Raw genomic sequence first — 15,613 nt, 5'->3', positions numbered from 1 at the left:
TGAGGAATCGGCCAAAACTTGCATTCCTGTGGACCGTCTCCAATGAAAAAATGGTCCCTAGTCAACAAAGAAAAAGGACTACAAGCACTTAAATAAGAAAATGCAAGGAGTTAACTCTAAAGGAGTTGTACTAAGGTTCACTTTGATACACCAGTGCAAATGTGATTTGCTGTCCTCTTGTTTAAATGAGATGCAGTGCAGAAAGGAGAAAATAAAGGGAAAGGACATGAATGTGTTGATACCTTTAGATGGACTAATCCCGTGAAAGGAGACTTCCTTGCTATACCTAGGAATGAGGTCAGGGACTCCTGTGGGCAGTTCAGTTAACCAGTCCATGCCTTAGTGTCCTCTTTTGTGAAATACAGAGAAGGGAATCAATGTTTCCTTACTGTGCAGAATTATTGCAAACTTGCCTTCAGTGTGCCATGCAAAGTACATCTTCGATATAGAACGAAACAAAAAAAGAATTCACAAAAAAGAACAAGCATCTCAGTAATAGGAAATCAGATTGAAAGATACTGGAGTACCCTCTTCTGCTGTTCATATGGCAACTGTCAAGCAGAAGGGTGGACCTTTGGGAGGAGAAGAAGAGGGGTGCGAGAAACGCAATGTTCCCTAGGGTTCTTAGGAACAGCTGGCTTGGGACAGGGATGAGAAGATGGTGCAGGCCTCCCAAGAGATTATAGAGCAGAAGGGAAGTAGTAAAGGAAGAAAACAGGGAGGTGTCAATCAGGACCAGCAAGTACCTGACCCTTAGAGAGAAATACCCACTTCTCACTTCTTCCAGTGCAGCTGCCTGGTCAATACCCATTTAATGAGAAAGGGAGATCTAGGAACAACATTGAGCCCAGATTTGAAAGAAATATCCTTTACCTGAGTGTGTTTTTACCTGACATTTATGTTTTTTACATTACAGTTTACATTTACTTGTCTAAATATCCTTTACCTGAGCATCTGAGACCCAGGTCTGAAACTAAGCAACAGTAATCTTTTCATGAATCAAGATCAGCACTGATAAACTGAGTTTAGAAACCTAAATTTAAAGGCTGATCATTCCCAGCACTTTGACTAAAGCAAAAGCTGCGAAAAAATTTAAGCATGACCATGGAAATGAACAACTTTTATTTCTTTACTTCTTTTTTGCAAAAGTAAGCTCATTTTCTAGAGGTTTGCTTCAGGAGGAGAGCAAGTTGATTTGCTGGAGTGCCTGTGAAATATTTATGCATGAAAAATGTCTGTGCTGACTGCTGAGAAGAAATCAAATTAATGCCAATTACAGTTCCTGTGGAAGTCTGCTAGGAATTCAGCTAAAACCAAGAAAAGCAGCTGGCTGTTGCAGAGCAGCAAAGGACAAAGTCCTGCACTGAACTGAACCTCTAATCGTGCAAGGTAAACCCTGACCTTGTTACCCCCTTGCTCAAACCATCCTGCCACTGCACACTTCATATTTAAGATACCTCCATCCCTATTTTATAAACCACTGGAGGTTTACATGTGCCAATTCGTGCTCTCTACTGTAAGAACCAGGAGGCTGAGAAGTTGACTGAATCCAGATGTTAGAACCACTTATTCATGTATCGTCGCAAACAGCAGCAACATGGGCAAGGAAACAAATACTGAGTGAGGACAAGAGAGGAGACATCCACATTCCAATAAGGAGATGGAAAAGCCTTGCAGTGCATAGTCAAGATGCAGGAAAGGCATGATTGTATGAAATGGGGGGAAGAGAGCAGTCTACAAGGCAGGCCAAGGCTGGGCACTGCTCTCTGAGGGATCAGTGCACACCAACAGAGAGAAGCACAGAGGAGCATGTTCGATTTGGCAAGTCTTCCAGCTGTTCCCTGTCTCCCTCAGTCTGTGCTTACAACTCAGATACATTTGGCACTGGTTGGATATGAGAGCGCTACAGGAATGGCAGGTCTTTCACATAATTTGCCCATGAGTTTCCTCTTCACTGTGCCAAGGAGAAGGCGGACAAAGCTTTGGCTGCTTGCTTTACAGAACTAGTCTGACAGCCGGGCAAAAGGAAGCTGCAGAGAGTGCTTGCAAAACCTCCAGCAGGAGTTTTAGATGGTTCAAAGGGAGCATTCAAACAAAAACTTCCCACAGCCAGAAATTCAGCTCATGCTAATTGAGCACTAACTACAGGCCAACAGGAAAAAAGAATCCTTTCCTCCAGTCAGTACTGCTCTGAACATAGCAGAGACCAGAGCAGTATTTACAAACATGTATGTGAGATGCGTGGTTTCACAGCCTTTAACTACTGCTTTAAAGACAGTAGGTAAAATTAGCTTTTGGTTGCAGACATCATTTAGAAGCAGGAGGCTGTAGCAGCCTTTGGGCTATATTTTGATACTCTAACATTGAATAATATGCTGCTCTTGTTCCTCTTGGTAGTAAGTTTCAAATCAGTTTACAAAGGATATTTGTGTAACAAAGAGACCTAGGCATGGGTGGTGACATGAAGTGGGACCAGGAGCTGATTCAGGTCTCTTGTACCTGCATCCCTTTCCGTGGTTACTAGACACCACTGCTCCCATTTACTGCTCTTCTACCCCAATAAACACAGGTACTTTAAAGCACATCAAGAACCAAGGGTATGATGCAGTAACAGCCAAGCCCACCGCATGGCTTGCTGCCACTGACCTGCCCTGGCTTGCCTGCTGTTACTCAGCTGGTGGCTCTGGGGCTCATTGGAGTTTAACTTGACAGGGAAAACAGAACATTTTTCTGCTGAGCTGGTGAGCTGAATAGGTTCAATGAAGTGTTCAGTGAGCACCAGAGGCAGCTCAAGAGACTGGGCCACTTATGGCTGGGAACAGTAACAGCTGGGACAGGAACAGCCGTACCTTTCGAGACAGCAAATTCATAGATGAGCTTGACAGCATTGTCAAACCACACACGGAGTCTTACAGTCTTCCCTTGTGTACTTCAGATACCAGATTCAGTGGCGGGAGCCACTGTAAAGAGTTCCACTCAGAAGTGGGACGCTGATGAAGACTAGTTAACAAAGGCTGACCTGCATTGTTTGGGTTAGTAGAAAGGGAATAGAAGTGAAGTCCTCTTGGAAGGTAGGAATTCCAGGGTCATCAATCCAGGTGGAAAAATTGGAAAATTTTAGTTTAGGTCATTCCCAAGAAGCTGCTTTTCTGATATATCTTATTTACTACAAGCCAATCATCCCAGTTTCTCCTGTTACTGCTGGAGAGGAACGGTTTGTGGCAAGGAGGCTTTACAGGTAGCAGTTGATTAATTTAATTGTAGATATACATATTTTTCACCTCTAATTCAAATGCTGTGCAAGCCCACAAGTACAGTTTGCCTTTTTAAAAGCAGTCCATTTGACCTAGATAACTGCTATTCCCTCTCAAGACAAAAACTCTCCTCACATTCTTTTTAAATCATGTTGTTCATGTAACGTTCTTTCCATAAAACACCCAGAGGTACAAAAGTTTTAACAAAAATATATTAAACAAGGACTGTAAGACCTATCATACTTGACACTGAGAAACAAATCCAAAACCAAGCGACCTTGAGACATTCTAGGACTTAGCAGAAAAAGAAGTGTCTTCTACCCAGGCTTTTGAAAATCATATTTAAAAAACAACCAGCTCAGAACTTACCTCTATGTGATGCTTGACTTAAAAAGATGCCTAGAAGAGGTCTTGTACAATAATGTTACACACTGGAAGGTTTACACAGAATTTAAATGGAAAGAGTTATTACCAGCATTCAGAGAAAATCACTGTTTCATTACTTTCCGTTTTCTCTCCAATCAGTACTTTCCAGTCACTGCCAGTCCACTGTGTTGCTTTAGGAGTATCTTTCAAGTAAGTTCCCAGTGGAGCATCTGATATTTTTCCAAGAAAAGCTTTTGAGGCGCTGAACGAACAGTCCTTTCAGTACAATCCCTGTGCCCAACAACTTTCTACATAAAAGCCCTCATTATGAATTTTGAGTCAGTGGGGTTTTCTCAGTCACTGTGTGTTGCTGATCAGGCTTTCTTGACCTAGAATTGGTATTTCCCATACAGTTTGCATGAAGCCCTAAAGCACATTCAAGTGCTGTGCAGGCTAATGACTACAAAAGGAAAAAAAAGCCAAAAGAAAATCACATTAAAAAAATTGATTCGGAATTGGCAACTCTGTAACCTCTCCCTTAGCTGCCATCTCATTAACATATTTGTTGAAAAGCCTTTTCTCTGCTTCATTACATAATTTGTGTTAGAAAATCCAGATAAACACTCATTACTCCCAGGTCTAAATAATGGCTTATTGGGCTTCCTTTTTCTTCTTCTTTCATTTTTCCCAGAGAAAAATGTGGGACAGAAGGGGCTTGTTTGGATGGGAAATTTCTGAGTAACATCTGGGACATCTGTTGTGTAGAGCATTACAATACATTATGCAAATACTAGTGAATGATTCTTCCCAATACCTCTGCAAAGTAGAAGAATTAATATTATTGTCCCCATTTTACAGACTAAGAGGGTCAGTTCATATTTTCTGCATCTCCTGTATCTCATCGTTCCACACCGGGCAGGGTCTACAGCATCAGGGAAGAGCTGCTTGCATCATAATGCTGTAAGGGATCAGCTGTAGTAGCCAGTACAAGAAATGACAGGCCTTCCCCCAGAAAATCCAGAAGATACTGGTACTGACATTGAAATGAAAACGTGAAGCTCTGTTCCTTTTTCTCTTTAACTTATATTTCTTCTGAATAATTCCCTGTGGAAAAACGTAGAGCTGTATGACCCCAGCTGAGGTCCAGTGACAGGCAGGACCTGCTGCAGCTGGGGCCTCTGGTGCTGCCGGTCAGCCCCAACCACGGCAGGATATCACCAGGCAGAAAAGGCAAAGCTGGTTAATGCAGGCTGGAGATTTTGCCTTGCACATACTGAGATACCCTGAAGTGGTCTGGGGGGTCACTGAGGAAACAGTGGCGTCTGGGATTCTGCTGGGGCAAGGCTGAGCAGCCACACTATGGGGCTTGGTGAGGAGAGGCTGGAGGACCAGTGCTGGTTTTCCCTGCCATGGTGATAGCAGGCGAATATTTCCTCTCTACTACCTGTCTGGTTTTGTCTGAGTGGGACAGCATTGCCCCAGGGAGGCCAAGGCGGGTTGGTGAGGCTGGATGCTACCATGGCCACCACTCCAGAGGTGGAGGGGGCTGCAGCATGCCCCTGCCCTCCCTGCCCACTGCAGACTGGACAGGATGAGAGAACAATGGCTGTGGTGACATCATGAAGGCAAGGGCTGTAGCTGAGCAGGGCCAGCCGTGGTGGGGTGCAGGGCAGGCGCTGGCAGAGCCCACTGCCCCAAGCAGCCCTCCTGGGTTTGGACTGTAGCACCCGAAGGCTTGTTTCATAGTGCCTTCTCTTCCTCTCTGCTGGCTCCTGCCCCAGCTACGACCTGCTAGACTGCAGTGTAATGGTTATCAGTCAAATACCACCAAAGGTGAGTCCAGAGGCAGGGCTACCACGCTCCCCGCAGGTTCCTCTGTGGACAGGTGCTGGTGCTACACCTGCACAACACAGAGCACAGGTGCTGGGCAGGAAGGGGCGGTGGGGCCTGAGGCTCCCCACAGCCATTGCCGCTCCAGGGGAGGTGGTGGCCGGAGGGGTCCCTGCAGCCCTCTTGGGGAAGCAGTGATGAAGACGGTGTCCCGCTACCTCTCGCATCTCTGAGGTGCTGGCGAGTGGGCGGCTTGCCACAGCCTGCGGCCTCCCTCCTGTGGGAGCCACAGGCTCACTCGGCTGTGGGCAGGAGGGTGTGGGCAATTGAATAGTCTGGGTTGGCAGGGACCTTGGCACGATCCACTCTTGGGTTGAACAATTTGGCAGAGGTTAAACCCCCTTGCTTTCCAACCGACCTCAGATAATTCTGGGTGGCTGGGCTTAACTTCTGATTAACTCCAATGTGTTATCGTGACTAGGTTCCTGTTACATTCTTGGGAGCAGAATTAAGACTCAAAATGGAGTCAAGTGCCAAGTCACTTTATTGGGCCAGAAATAGATACAGGAAAGAAAAGCAAAGAAAAAGAAAAAAAAAAGGTGAAAAAGGGAACGAGAGGGAGAGAGGGAGGGAGAGAGCGGGACTGTTGCGATAGCTATCACCACGGATCTGCGGCAGTCCGTCCGGTCGGGCGGGGAATCCGGGCATCTGATGCATCTTTGAGGCCGGTGGAGGGGGAAATTTTCCAGAATGCACCCCCCGTGGTCTCTGCTGGTTTGCCCTTTTATAAGGCTACTCTCTTGCATAGTCAGTAACTGTTCTGGACACCCCTGCCTCCCACTCGGCGGTGGGGCGCATGCCCAGTACTATCGCTAGAAGGTGCTTGAAAGGTCTAGAGGGTCCGAGCCCCCACCATGTTGCCAGTCAGCCTTGGGCCCAGGCTTATGCGCGGAGGGGAGCACTCTGAGATAACGGGGTGCACATTCCTGCCGGGTCGACCTTGGCGATTGAACTGTTCTGCTCAGCTGCCGCAGTGATCAGGCTTTAGTAGTGAAACTCGCCCGCCAACAATGCTGAGACAAGTTTCTAGTCCCTGACAGACCGTTAGGGGCCATCTAGTCCAACCCCCCTGCAGTGACCAGGGACGTCTTCAGCTAAACCAGGCTGCTCAGAGGCCTGTCCAGCCTCACATGGCCGGGTGCTGGGGGGCAGAGGCTGGCCAGGTCAGCCAGCCCTGCGGCTGTGGGACAGAGGAACACCTCTCCCCCCAGCCGCCTCTGCATAAACCAGCTCCTGTAAATTAAACTTATTTGGGAAAGAAGGAAACTGGCACCCCGAGTTCTTCTAAGGACTAGCGAATGTATGTGGAACTCGCACTAAAAGCTAATACTTGTCTGGCAAAGATTCTGTTTCTCCTTTAAAGAATGTTTGGCTAAGCAGCTGTTTGGGGTGGAGTTACTGCAACAGAGGCTTTCAGTTTCAGTTTTTTTTCCTCTCTGCTCATAGAAGGAAGGCTATCCAGCAGAGTAGGAAGAAAAATCATGACAAAGGAGCACAGGTTCTGCAAAAACTGGTAAGAGATCTTTCTCCCTCTCTACCCTTACAAAGTGTGGGGATTTCAAGAGTTTTCTAGGATTTTCCTTGATGTTATCTAGGTCTCCTGTAACAGGGGTAGAACAAGAAGAACCACACAACAGAACGGGTGTACACTGGCCATCAAGTAGTAAACAAAAATGTTTTGTATGCATTTTCACATTTCCAGGTTGCTGCTTCCCTGCTACTTCGCTGTGGAGAGGTTTCTTCCATAGCCCTCTCCTATGCTGAGTGTTCTCTTTTTACATAATATCACTGTGGATAATTTTGCAGTATCTGCCAGAGGAGTGCATGGACCATGCCAAACCCAGCAGCTGCCTCAGTTTTCCCCCATGGCTGATGTTTCTTTCTGTTGCTATATTTGCAGTTAAGTGATAAAATATTCTTTTTTTTTCAGAGTAATTGGCCATCTCTCATAGAAGAGAAGGCTGAAAGGGGGCATAAGGATAGCATGTTTCTCAACTAGTAGCTAGGCCATTGGGCAAATTATATGAATGAAGTCTGTGAAGCACTGCGATTAAGAAAAAGAGTCAAACTTAGAAAGGTTAAACATGAACTTAGCCTCAATTTTATTTGGTCACAGAGGAAACCCAATGCTTAGCCTTGCAAAAAGAGAGCCTGTGCATTAAATCCTAAGAGGCTGTAGGAGATGCTTTGAATAAAGCAGTTGCTCCGCACTGATCAGACTCCCTGGCCGACCTACATTGACTAAAACTTCTGATGGATGCCTCAAAACAATTCTTAAAAGCTCTGGTCACAGAGATGACACGTTCCCACAGGAAATCTATTCCATTGCTTATCCATCATGAGCATAAGAAGCCTCTCCCCATGTCTAAAGTAGATTTCCTTGAGACAACTTACCTTCTCTAAGAAAATTTGAAGAGTTTGCTGCCCCAGGGCCTTTTTTCTGTAGCTGCACTGTCTCACGGCTGGGCTGTTCGTAATTTATATGGCCTCATCCTGGCCATTCCCTCCACATTGAGTGACCAGCAAATATGTTGGGTGAACTGGTTCTGTGGCCCAAACGTGATGTCAGAGTTTGGAACAAAGACTAGTGCAGAAAGCCCAGATGGCATCAGCTATTCTGCCTCACACATCTCCTCGAAGTAGTGGAGCTGGAAGTATACGTGTCCTTTCAGGCACTCTTCCTACTCTCGTAGGCCAGAAAGGTTGCATGGACTTACCTCCAGCTGCCATGTCCTAACGACCATCACTCCCTTGTGTCAGGCATCCGCACCTCCTGCTGCAGGGTCCTGGGCCCACTGCAGTAACGGCTTTGAAAAGACAGAGATACACCTCACCTCCTGTGCCTGGTGCATTAATGTCTCTGAGCCTCAAGTGAGGGCAGTGGAGCAGGCATCCTAAGATGGGGCCCATGGGACCAAGGTCCCAGGCCCTGCTGGCAGAAGAAATCAGAAAATCAGCTGGTGTGCAGGTCAGTCATCCCAAAGTTCTTTCAAGGTGAGCAATGGAAGTTTTACACTGCTGAAGGCTTGCACCTGGAAGCTTTCTCAGGAGGTCTTACCCAAGCCCTGTTGAACCGTATCTCAGTTCTTGTCACTAGTGTTGTGAACACATCAATTATTAAAAACAAACAAGTGATTCCCCAGATGAACTTAAGTGGCTGTTCCTGAAGCCACTGAGCATGGTGACATCTGTGTATCTCAGCTCAGAGGTAGCCTTTACCTGAGCAGATAGGTAGCCAGAAGCTGCTTGGCCGGGCTATCTTAAATTGGTCCATTGGGAGCCAAATTGCTGTAAATTTTGTCACGCACTAGATGACACCCAGAAGAGGGGCCCTTCTTTTCTTTCCACATCTGTAAACAATGTAAATAACAGCCGGAGCTTTTCCTGAAACCCTTTTTGGACAGATACACCAGGAGCCTCCTGCAGCTGCCCTGTCCCTTTCAGAAGTATTCCTGGTAATATGTCACAAAAGAATGAGGAACAGAATCCCGTTTCTAAATGTCTCATTAAGACGAATCGGAAAGACAAATACTTATTTCTAGCTTTTAGGGACAAACTAGTTGAATTGTAACCAGTTGTACTGGGTCTGGCTAGGATGGAGTTAATTTTCTTCATAGCAGCCTACAGTGCTGTGTTTTGTATTTCAGGCTAAACCGGTGTTGATAACACACCAGTGTTTTGGCTTTTGCTGAACAGTGCTTGCACAGTGTCAAGGTTTTCTCTTTTTCCCCGCGCTGCCCCCTCCCAGTGAGTAAGCTGGGGGTGAGCAAGAGTTTGGCAGGGGACACAGCTGGGAGAGCTGACCCAAACTGGCCACAGAGATGTTCCATACTGTGTAACCTCATGCTCAGGAATAAAAACTGCATTAGAGGAAGAACAATGGGGTTGGGTTTTAAAATTCTTTTTCTTCCAAGGTGGCTATTGTTCAAAGACTGGTTGGGCATAGGTACGCCTGTGGGATGTGCTGAGTGATGTAATTTGCTTCCCTTGTTTCCCCGCTGCCTCTTTCCTTCAAGTATTAAACTGTCTTTATCTCAACTTACAAATTTTCTCACCTCTGTTCTTTGTATTTTCTCACCCCCTGTCCCACTGTGTGTGTGATGGGGTGGTGGTGAGTGAGCACCTGTATGAGTGCTTGGCTCCTGGCCAGGGTCAACCTACCGCACCAGTTCATTTACTCTTCTCTCTTTCCCATTTATGTGCTCTGTAGTAAACGAGATGTGCCTGTGGTGAATTTCTCCCTCCATGAGGCCCACTGCTTGCGGTTTCTTGCTCTCTGTCCGGAATGTGACGAACCAGTTGCCCAAAAGGATATGAAAGACCATCAAACAGAAGCACATAAGCAGGTGAGGAATGCTACATGTTCTTCAGGGTTTTCTTGCAAATAGCAGAAAGCTCTGCCAGCCCTGAAGTAGTATGCTCGTGGTACTGTGCTCTATATTAACTAGTTTGAACTTCTGTAATTGTTTGACCAGAAAATCTGTAAGGGTCTGATACGACCCTTCAGGCCTTTTGATCTTATGGCACACTCGACTTAAGAGAATGAAACTTCCACTGTGGTATCTCAGTCTCCCCAGTGATACAAATTACAGATCAGGTATAGATACATCCTCCTAGTGTTTGTGAATTAGCCAGAGCATGCAAGTTAAGAGATTTGATTAGAGGAAGACAGACAGTACCTGATCTGACATAAACCTTGCTCATACAAAGCTATGACATCAATGCAGGTTTTTTAACAAAACTAAACTGGCAGAGTAAATTTATCAGCTCTCCATATAGTGAGGCAATAGCATTTTTAGTATAGCATTAAGAACCTTGTAGCTACGGGTACTGTGTTGAATCGTGAATACACAGGCATGACTTTTTATTCTCTTACTAGTTTTATTGTTTTAGCAATTCCATTGATTTCAGTTACTTAACAGAACACATGAGCAGCTCTCATGGCAAACCTATAGAAAACTAGCATAGCTCATGTTTTCAGAGGGGCTATTATAATTTCAACTAGCTGAACATCAGACCTATACTTTTAAGTTAACCCTCAGTCAAAATTTTGAATACACATTCTTTATTTCACATGGGCACCTTTGAGAACTGGATCCTCGCACAGAATGACAGCTTCCTGCAGAATCATCAGGTGTCTGTTTTCCTCTAAATCTCGTCAACGCAGCTCAGGCCTGACAAAGTAACACAAATTCACCCAGAGCTTGTCAATGATTGGGATGAAAATGACAGGAGGATCGTCTCAGCAACTTGAAGTTATGTTGACATATGAAAGCACCAACCATCCTGCTATGCTCCCAATGAACTGCTGTATGTTTTGCCTGCAGGTCAGATGTAATCTTTGTCACCAAAGTATGCAGCAATACCAGTTGGAGCATCATTTGGTAAGTGAGGAGTGCAGTGCTTTTTACCTTCCAGGCTGACTCCTCTTTGACCAGACACCAAGAGTCACACTAGTAGGTTCAACAGCAAAAACATGTAAAAACCTGACTCCTGTCCTGGACCATGAAGAAACTTCAACCTCTCAACAGTTGCTGTGTTTCGGCATACCTTTTCCCCCTTGTAAGTAAGTATATCCCATGGTGGTTGTCCATCCAGTTGTGATGGCACAGTCTGTTCCAGGACATAATCTATTACTTCCTCATCTTTGGCACCTCAAGCTGATGTTCTCTGAGGGCTTCTCAAAGACATTTCTCTTGTGCCCCACACTCACATTACCTGCTTTTCCAAAGGAGTTGTACAAAGCAAAAGTCAAGGAAACAGCTAAGGAGATACACAAAAGAATTGGCAGAGGCTGGGAAGTGAGAGCAGCCTGTCCATGCTAGCTGCAATCTAACCATTTCAAGGAACCAAAGCAGAGAAGACACAGCAGGCTTCCCCTGGCAGTGGTAGCTGAAGTATTGGATTTTTCTAGGTGGGCTTGTGCTCTGCTGCTAACCTGTACTGACGCAGAACATCTTCACTGCTATTGATCCCCATTTTGCCTTATATTGCTGAAATCATCGACATTAAAGATAGTCTAGATAGATGAATTCGTAATACAGCTAAGCCTGCATGCATTTGGTTGTGTAGATACCCCTGAAGGAGGGCATTCTTAAACAGTCACTCATTGCTCTCACCCAATGCCCTCTTTTAGCATTGATACAAAATTAGCAAAAATTTCTTCTATTCACGTGCAGACCAAGGAATGCCACAAACGAGCAATGAAATGCAACATCTGTGAGCTTGAAATACCCTCCAACGAGCTGCAGGAACATCTGAACACCTGTGCCAGCCGAACAGAGCTGTGTTGGGAGTGTAACAAATACATCATGTACAAAGACCAGAAGAGTCACAAAGCTATTTGTCGGAACAGTAATCTGTCCTATCATGAGGATGTGAACTTCCAAACCAGTGAAGCATCCACTAATGCAACATTCATTTACCCCACTGGTAAGCAAAATCGCTCATTGTCATGGACTGGGTCAACTCTGTTAAATCACAATGAATATTCTCCTGCCTTCTCTACAATTCTCAGTAATCCAGGCTGGAGAGGATTGTTGTTTAACCAACCACAGCGAAAAGGCCAAATGTTTCTTTCTATTATGCTGGTTATTGTAAAGCCAGAGTGGCTCCACTGACTGGTAGCTCATTGGCCATGTTGCTTTATGCTTCCCTTATATCCTGGAAGTGAAATTCCTTTTGTCAGAAAATTAGTGGAACTTCTTCCTCTTTCTATTTGTCTTCACAGCAGAAAATATGATTTAGAATTTCCTTCTACTTCATATATAAAGCCAGTGATGCATACCTTGATTTCTCGAAGTTGAGAGCAGCTTTATTAGGCCTAAGGTATTGGACAGAGTATGTCAAGACAAAAAAATCATTAACGCTATCAATGGTTCTGGAAAAGAAGGGGGAATGGACACAAATTTCTCTTGGGGACATTCCGATTGGACACAAGAGGGAAATTTTTCACAGTGAGGACAGTCACTATTGGAATAATCTCCCCAGGGAACGGGTTGACTCGGCCACGTTGGACACCTTCAAGAGTCGTCTGGACAGGGAGCTGGGCCGTCTTGTCTAGGCTGGGCTCTTCCTAGAAAGGTTGGACTAGATGATCCCTGAGGTCCCTTCTAATCTGTGATTCTGTGATTCTGTGATTCTGTGATCAGTAGGTGCAGTAGTTGGCAAAATAAACTACAGAACACAAAACCCTCTAGCAACAGAATTAGTTAGGCCAGGGTAGGAGTGAAGCATCTTGGGCCACAAAACATGGGGCTGGAGTAGAATTCCAAATATCCTGGACTTTGCAAGAAGGGATGGTGGATTGGTTCTGAGTGGTGCCAAAAGCAAAATGTAGTCACAGCTCTAATTCCTTCATGGCCAGTGGAATCAGCATTCTGTGTTTCTTTAGAACCAGTGACGATAAGTGGATCTGAGCTGCCCATCTAGATGACTAGTGTCAGCACTGTGTTTCTCTCCATTTTTTTTTCCTCTGAAGGTACTGGTGGCAATCTTTGTCAGAAGTGCAATAAGTCCTTCCCAGATGACCAGTACTCCCAACATCTGGTAAGTACATTTGAAACTGAACAAGAGAATGGTCTGTGCTTAATTTCCAGCCAGGTTATTTCTCTGAAAAGCTGTATATTAGATAAGAAAGGGCAATGTGTCTTGGCTCTTCAAACTACAGTTTCATCGTACATTGTGTTCAGCTGAAGCATCACTGTGAGGTGGTGTCTGATGTCCCTCCCCGTGACTCACGTCTGTTGCAAATCACAGCATACCACAAGGCTGGGTGTAATGCCAGTCTTTACCTCATTATGCATGTTCTCTTTTAACAGGATAAATGCAGCGCAGCCCATGAGCTGACAGAAGTTTTAGCTGGCCAGTCAACTTCAAAACTCAGCAGTGATCCACCACAGTCTTCTTCCTCCCTGGTTCCCTCTTCCCACTCCAAGAATGCAAGGGCGTGGAAAGATGTCCGTCCCAAAGCGAAAGGAAGAGACCAGCCGTCGACCTCCAAAACCATACTTAAACCCTCAAAGAACAAAAAGATTGGCTTTTCCTCTCCCACAAAAGGTGGACTTTCCACATTGCCTCAAGCTCTTAAAGACACCCAGTCTTTTGACATGCTGGTGGCCTGTGACCATTGCAACATTCTTCTGCCGCTTCCAACACTTCAGAAACACGAGGTGAGAAGTGACACACTGGACTCAGCCTCCTACATGCAAAGTGCCATACCTACAGAGTCACTGCTTATCTCCACACTGCCTGGCGTCCCAGTGCCCGTTTCTGGATTCCATAGCTTCTTGAAATGCTGGCCATAGGTACACTCTCTCTGTAAAGCATGAAACTGGTTAATTCCATTGACTATTTATGCTCACATCTACACAAACAACATCCATTGCCTATAGTCTGCTTGAGTTTTAGGAAAATAATAAACATGACTCATGCCATTAAAATTTAAGCTCAAATCATGGAAAGTCTTCAGCAGCTGAAGGCTGATACTGTTCCTGCTAAGCGAATAGTATGATTATATCTCAGCTGCATCAAAGACGGAGGTCTAGATAATTTTCCGTCCCAACAAAGGGGCCCAGCTGTCTCCCTACTGAATATGATTGCATGTTGAATATCATGTTAAATTATCCACTGATATGACTGTTACTTATTTTTCTAGATCAAATGTCTGCGCTGGTCGTCTCTGAGAAGTGCTAGGATGAAACAAAAATCAAGCCATGAAGAGAAAGGTACTGCAGAATTTCAGAAATTTAGAATAGAATTCATCATTCAGGATTATTCTATATTGGGTTAGTAGGAACAATGGGATATTTTACAGAGGAAGTGCATCCAGAAAAGCTACTAGTCAGAATATGACAAAGCTCTTTAGATTCCAACACACAGTGGGTTCCCATGAGGTTGCATTAAGCAAGCGTTACTTCAGAGCCAGTATGTTTTCACGCTCCTGACTCAGAGAAACACGTATTGTGCCTCTCAAATTGTGCTACAATGAACAGTGCAGTACCTTCCCTACTGTAAGCAGAGATCAGCACAAAAGATTTCACAGAACAGATGTTCTGTCCCAGGTCTGCCTGCTCCAACACTGAATGGAGACTGAAAGAATAGTTTCAGAAGACAAGGAGTAAAATTATTTTTTTTTTCCATAGTAAAAATTGCATATTCAGTAGAAGCACTGATGTAATTGTGCCAGACAATACCTCCAGCTGAGCTTGCACTGATCCATAGGCAGTAAGTCTCTTTCCTCCCCCCGTCCCAGACAGGCTCTGAATCTTAACACTTCTCTCTGCTAACATCCCTCTCTGCTTTTCAGTTCCTAAGCAGTATCGTTTCCTCTCAGTCCAGTCAATTAAATGAAACCGAAAGCAGTTGTTCTCAGTCTGTCCTTTTTCTACTTGATTCAGTAAATGAAGTATTACATCTCCCTGTAAAACTTTCCTCTCCTGGTAAATTAGAGAGAGAAAGCACCAAAGTGAGAAATAGGGAGTTTGCCTAGTTTTGAATTACAGGACTCTAGTCTTGAAATAAAAGTAAGTACATGGTAATTATACGGATTATTTGACTTGCATTGTGGTTTCTTTATATTGTTCAGCTGAGTGATGACATAGGAAGGCTGTAAAACTGAAACTTTAAAAACACTCATAACTGGCCTTTGTTTGTTTTACAGAGGACTTTCTCCACAACACTCAAGATTAAATCTGGAAATTAGAGGCATGTCTTCAGATTGAAGCTTCAGCTCAGTTTTAGCAAAAGACACTGAAGGTGTAGTAGCTTTATTGACAAGTAAAAGTGACTTGCTACTCTGGATCGAGAACAAAGAGTGACTCAGATTTTTATTCCTTATCAAGAGAGGCATTTGAAAGGTTTCACCAGAAAACTGTAGAAGTGATGGGGGCTCAACAGCTGTTGCCATTTCAAAATATTTCTTGCCTTAGGAACGTACTTTTCCCACCCACTTCAGAAAGAAGAGCAGCTTATTTAAAAATGTTTGTTCCAGGGGAGAGAAGGAAATAAGGAATTCTGAATTCCTTGTCATGTTGAGCGCCACCAATTCCCCTTGCCCTCACTGAGAGCTGAGACCTTAGTGCTTTTCAGGGCACAGCCCAGTG

At 44.8% G+C, this 15,613-nt stretch overlaps 1 protein-coding gene across 3 annotated transcripts; it reads left to right on the top strand.

Annotated features, from left to right (window-relative positions):
- The first annotated feature begins 6,732 nt into the window (after positions 1-6,732).
- XAF1 (XIAP associated factor 1) lies at positions 6,733-15,320 on the top strand. Of its 3 annotated transcripts, XM_075113098.1 has the most exons (9): positions 6,733-6,810; positions 6,957-7,023; positions 9,721-9,856; positions 10,838-10,894; positions 11,690-11,942; positions 12,991-13,058; positions 13,331-13,681; positions 14,167-14,236; positions 15,172-15,320. In XM_075113098.1, the coding sequence occupies exons 2-9, from the start codon at positions 6,992-6,994 to the stop codon at positions 15,198-15,200; spliced, it is 996 nt and encodes a 331-aa protein (XP_074969199.1). In that variant the 5' UTR covers positions 6,733-6,810; positions 6,957-6,991; the 3' UTR covers positions 15,201-15,320. The 3 variants fall into 3 exon arrangements, with proteins under 3 accessions (XP_074969199.1, XP_074969198.1, XP_074969200.1); XM_075113097.1 differs by lacking the exon at positions 6,733-6,810 and having other exon boundaries at positions 6,928-7,023; XM_075113099.1 differs by lacking the exons at positions 6,733-6,810; positions 6,957-7,023; positions 9,721-9,856 and adding an exon at positions 10,524-10,644.
- The last annotated feature ends 293 nt before the right edge of the window (positions 15,321-15,613 follow it).

Source organism: Phalacrocorax aristotelis, chromosome 18 (assembly GCF_949628215.1).
Source record: "Phalacrocorax aristotelis chromosome 18, bGulAri2.1, whole genome shotgun sequence".
In the NCBI taxonomy this organism is placed as follows: domain Eukaryota; kingdom Metazoa; phylum Chordata; class Aves; order Suliformes; family Phalacrocoracidae; genus Phalacrocorax; species Phalacrocorax aristotelis.
The sequence above is the reverse complement of the archived record's forward strand: the minus strand, read 5'-3'. Positions and strand labels throughout refer to the sequence as shown.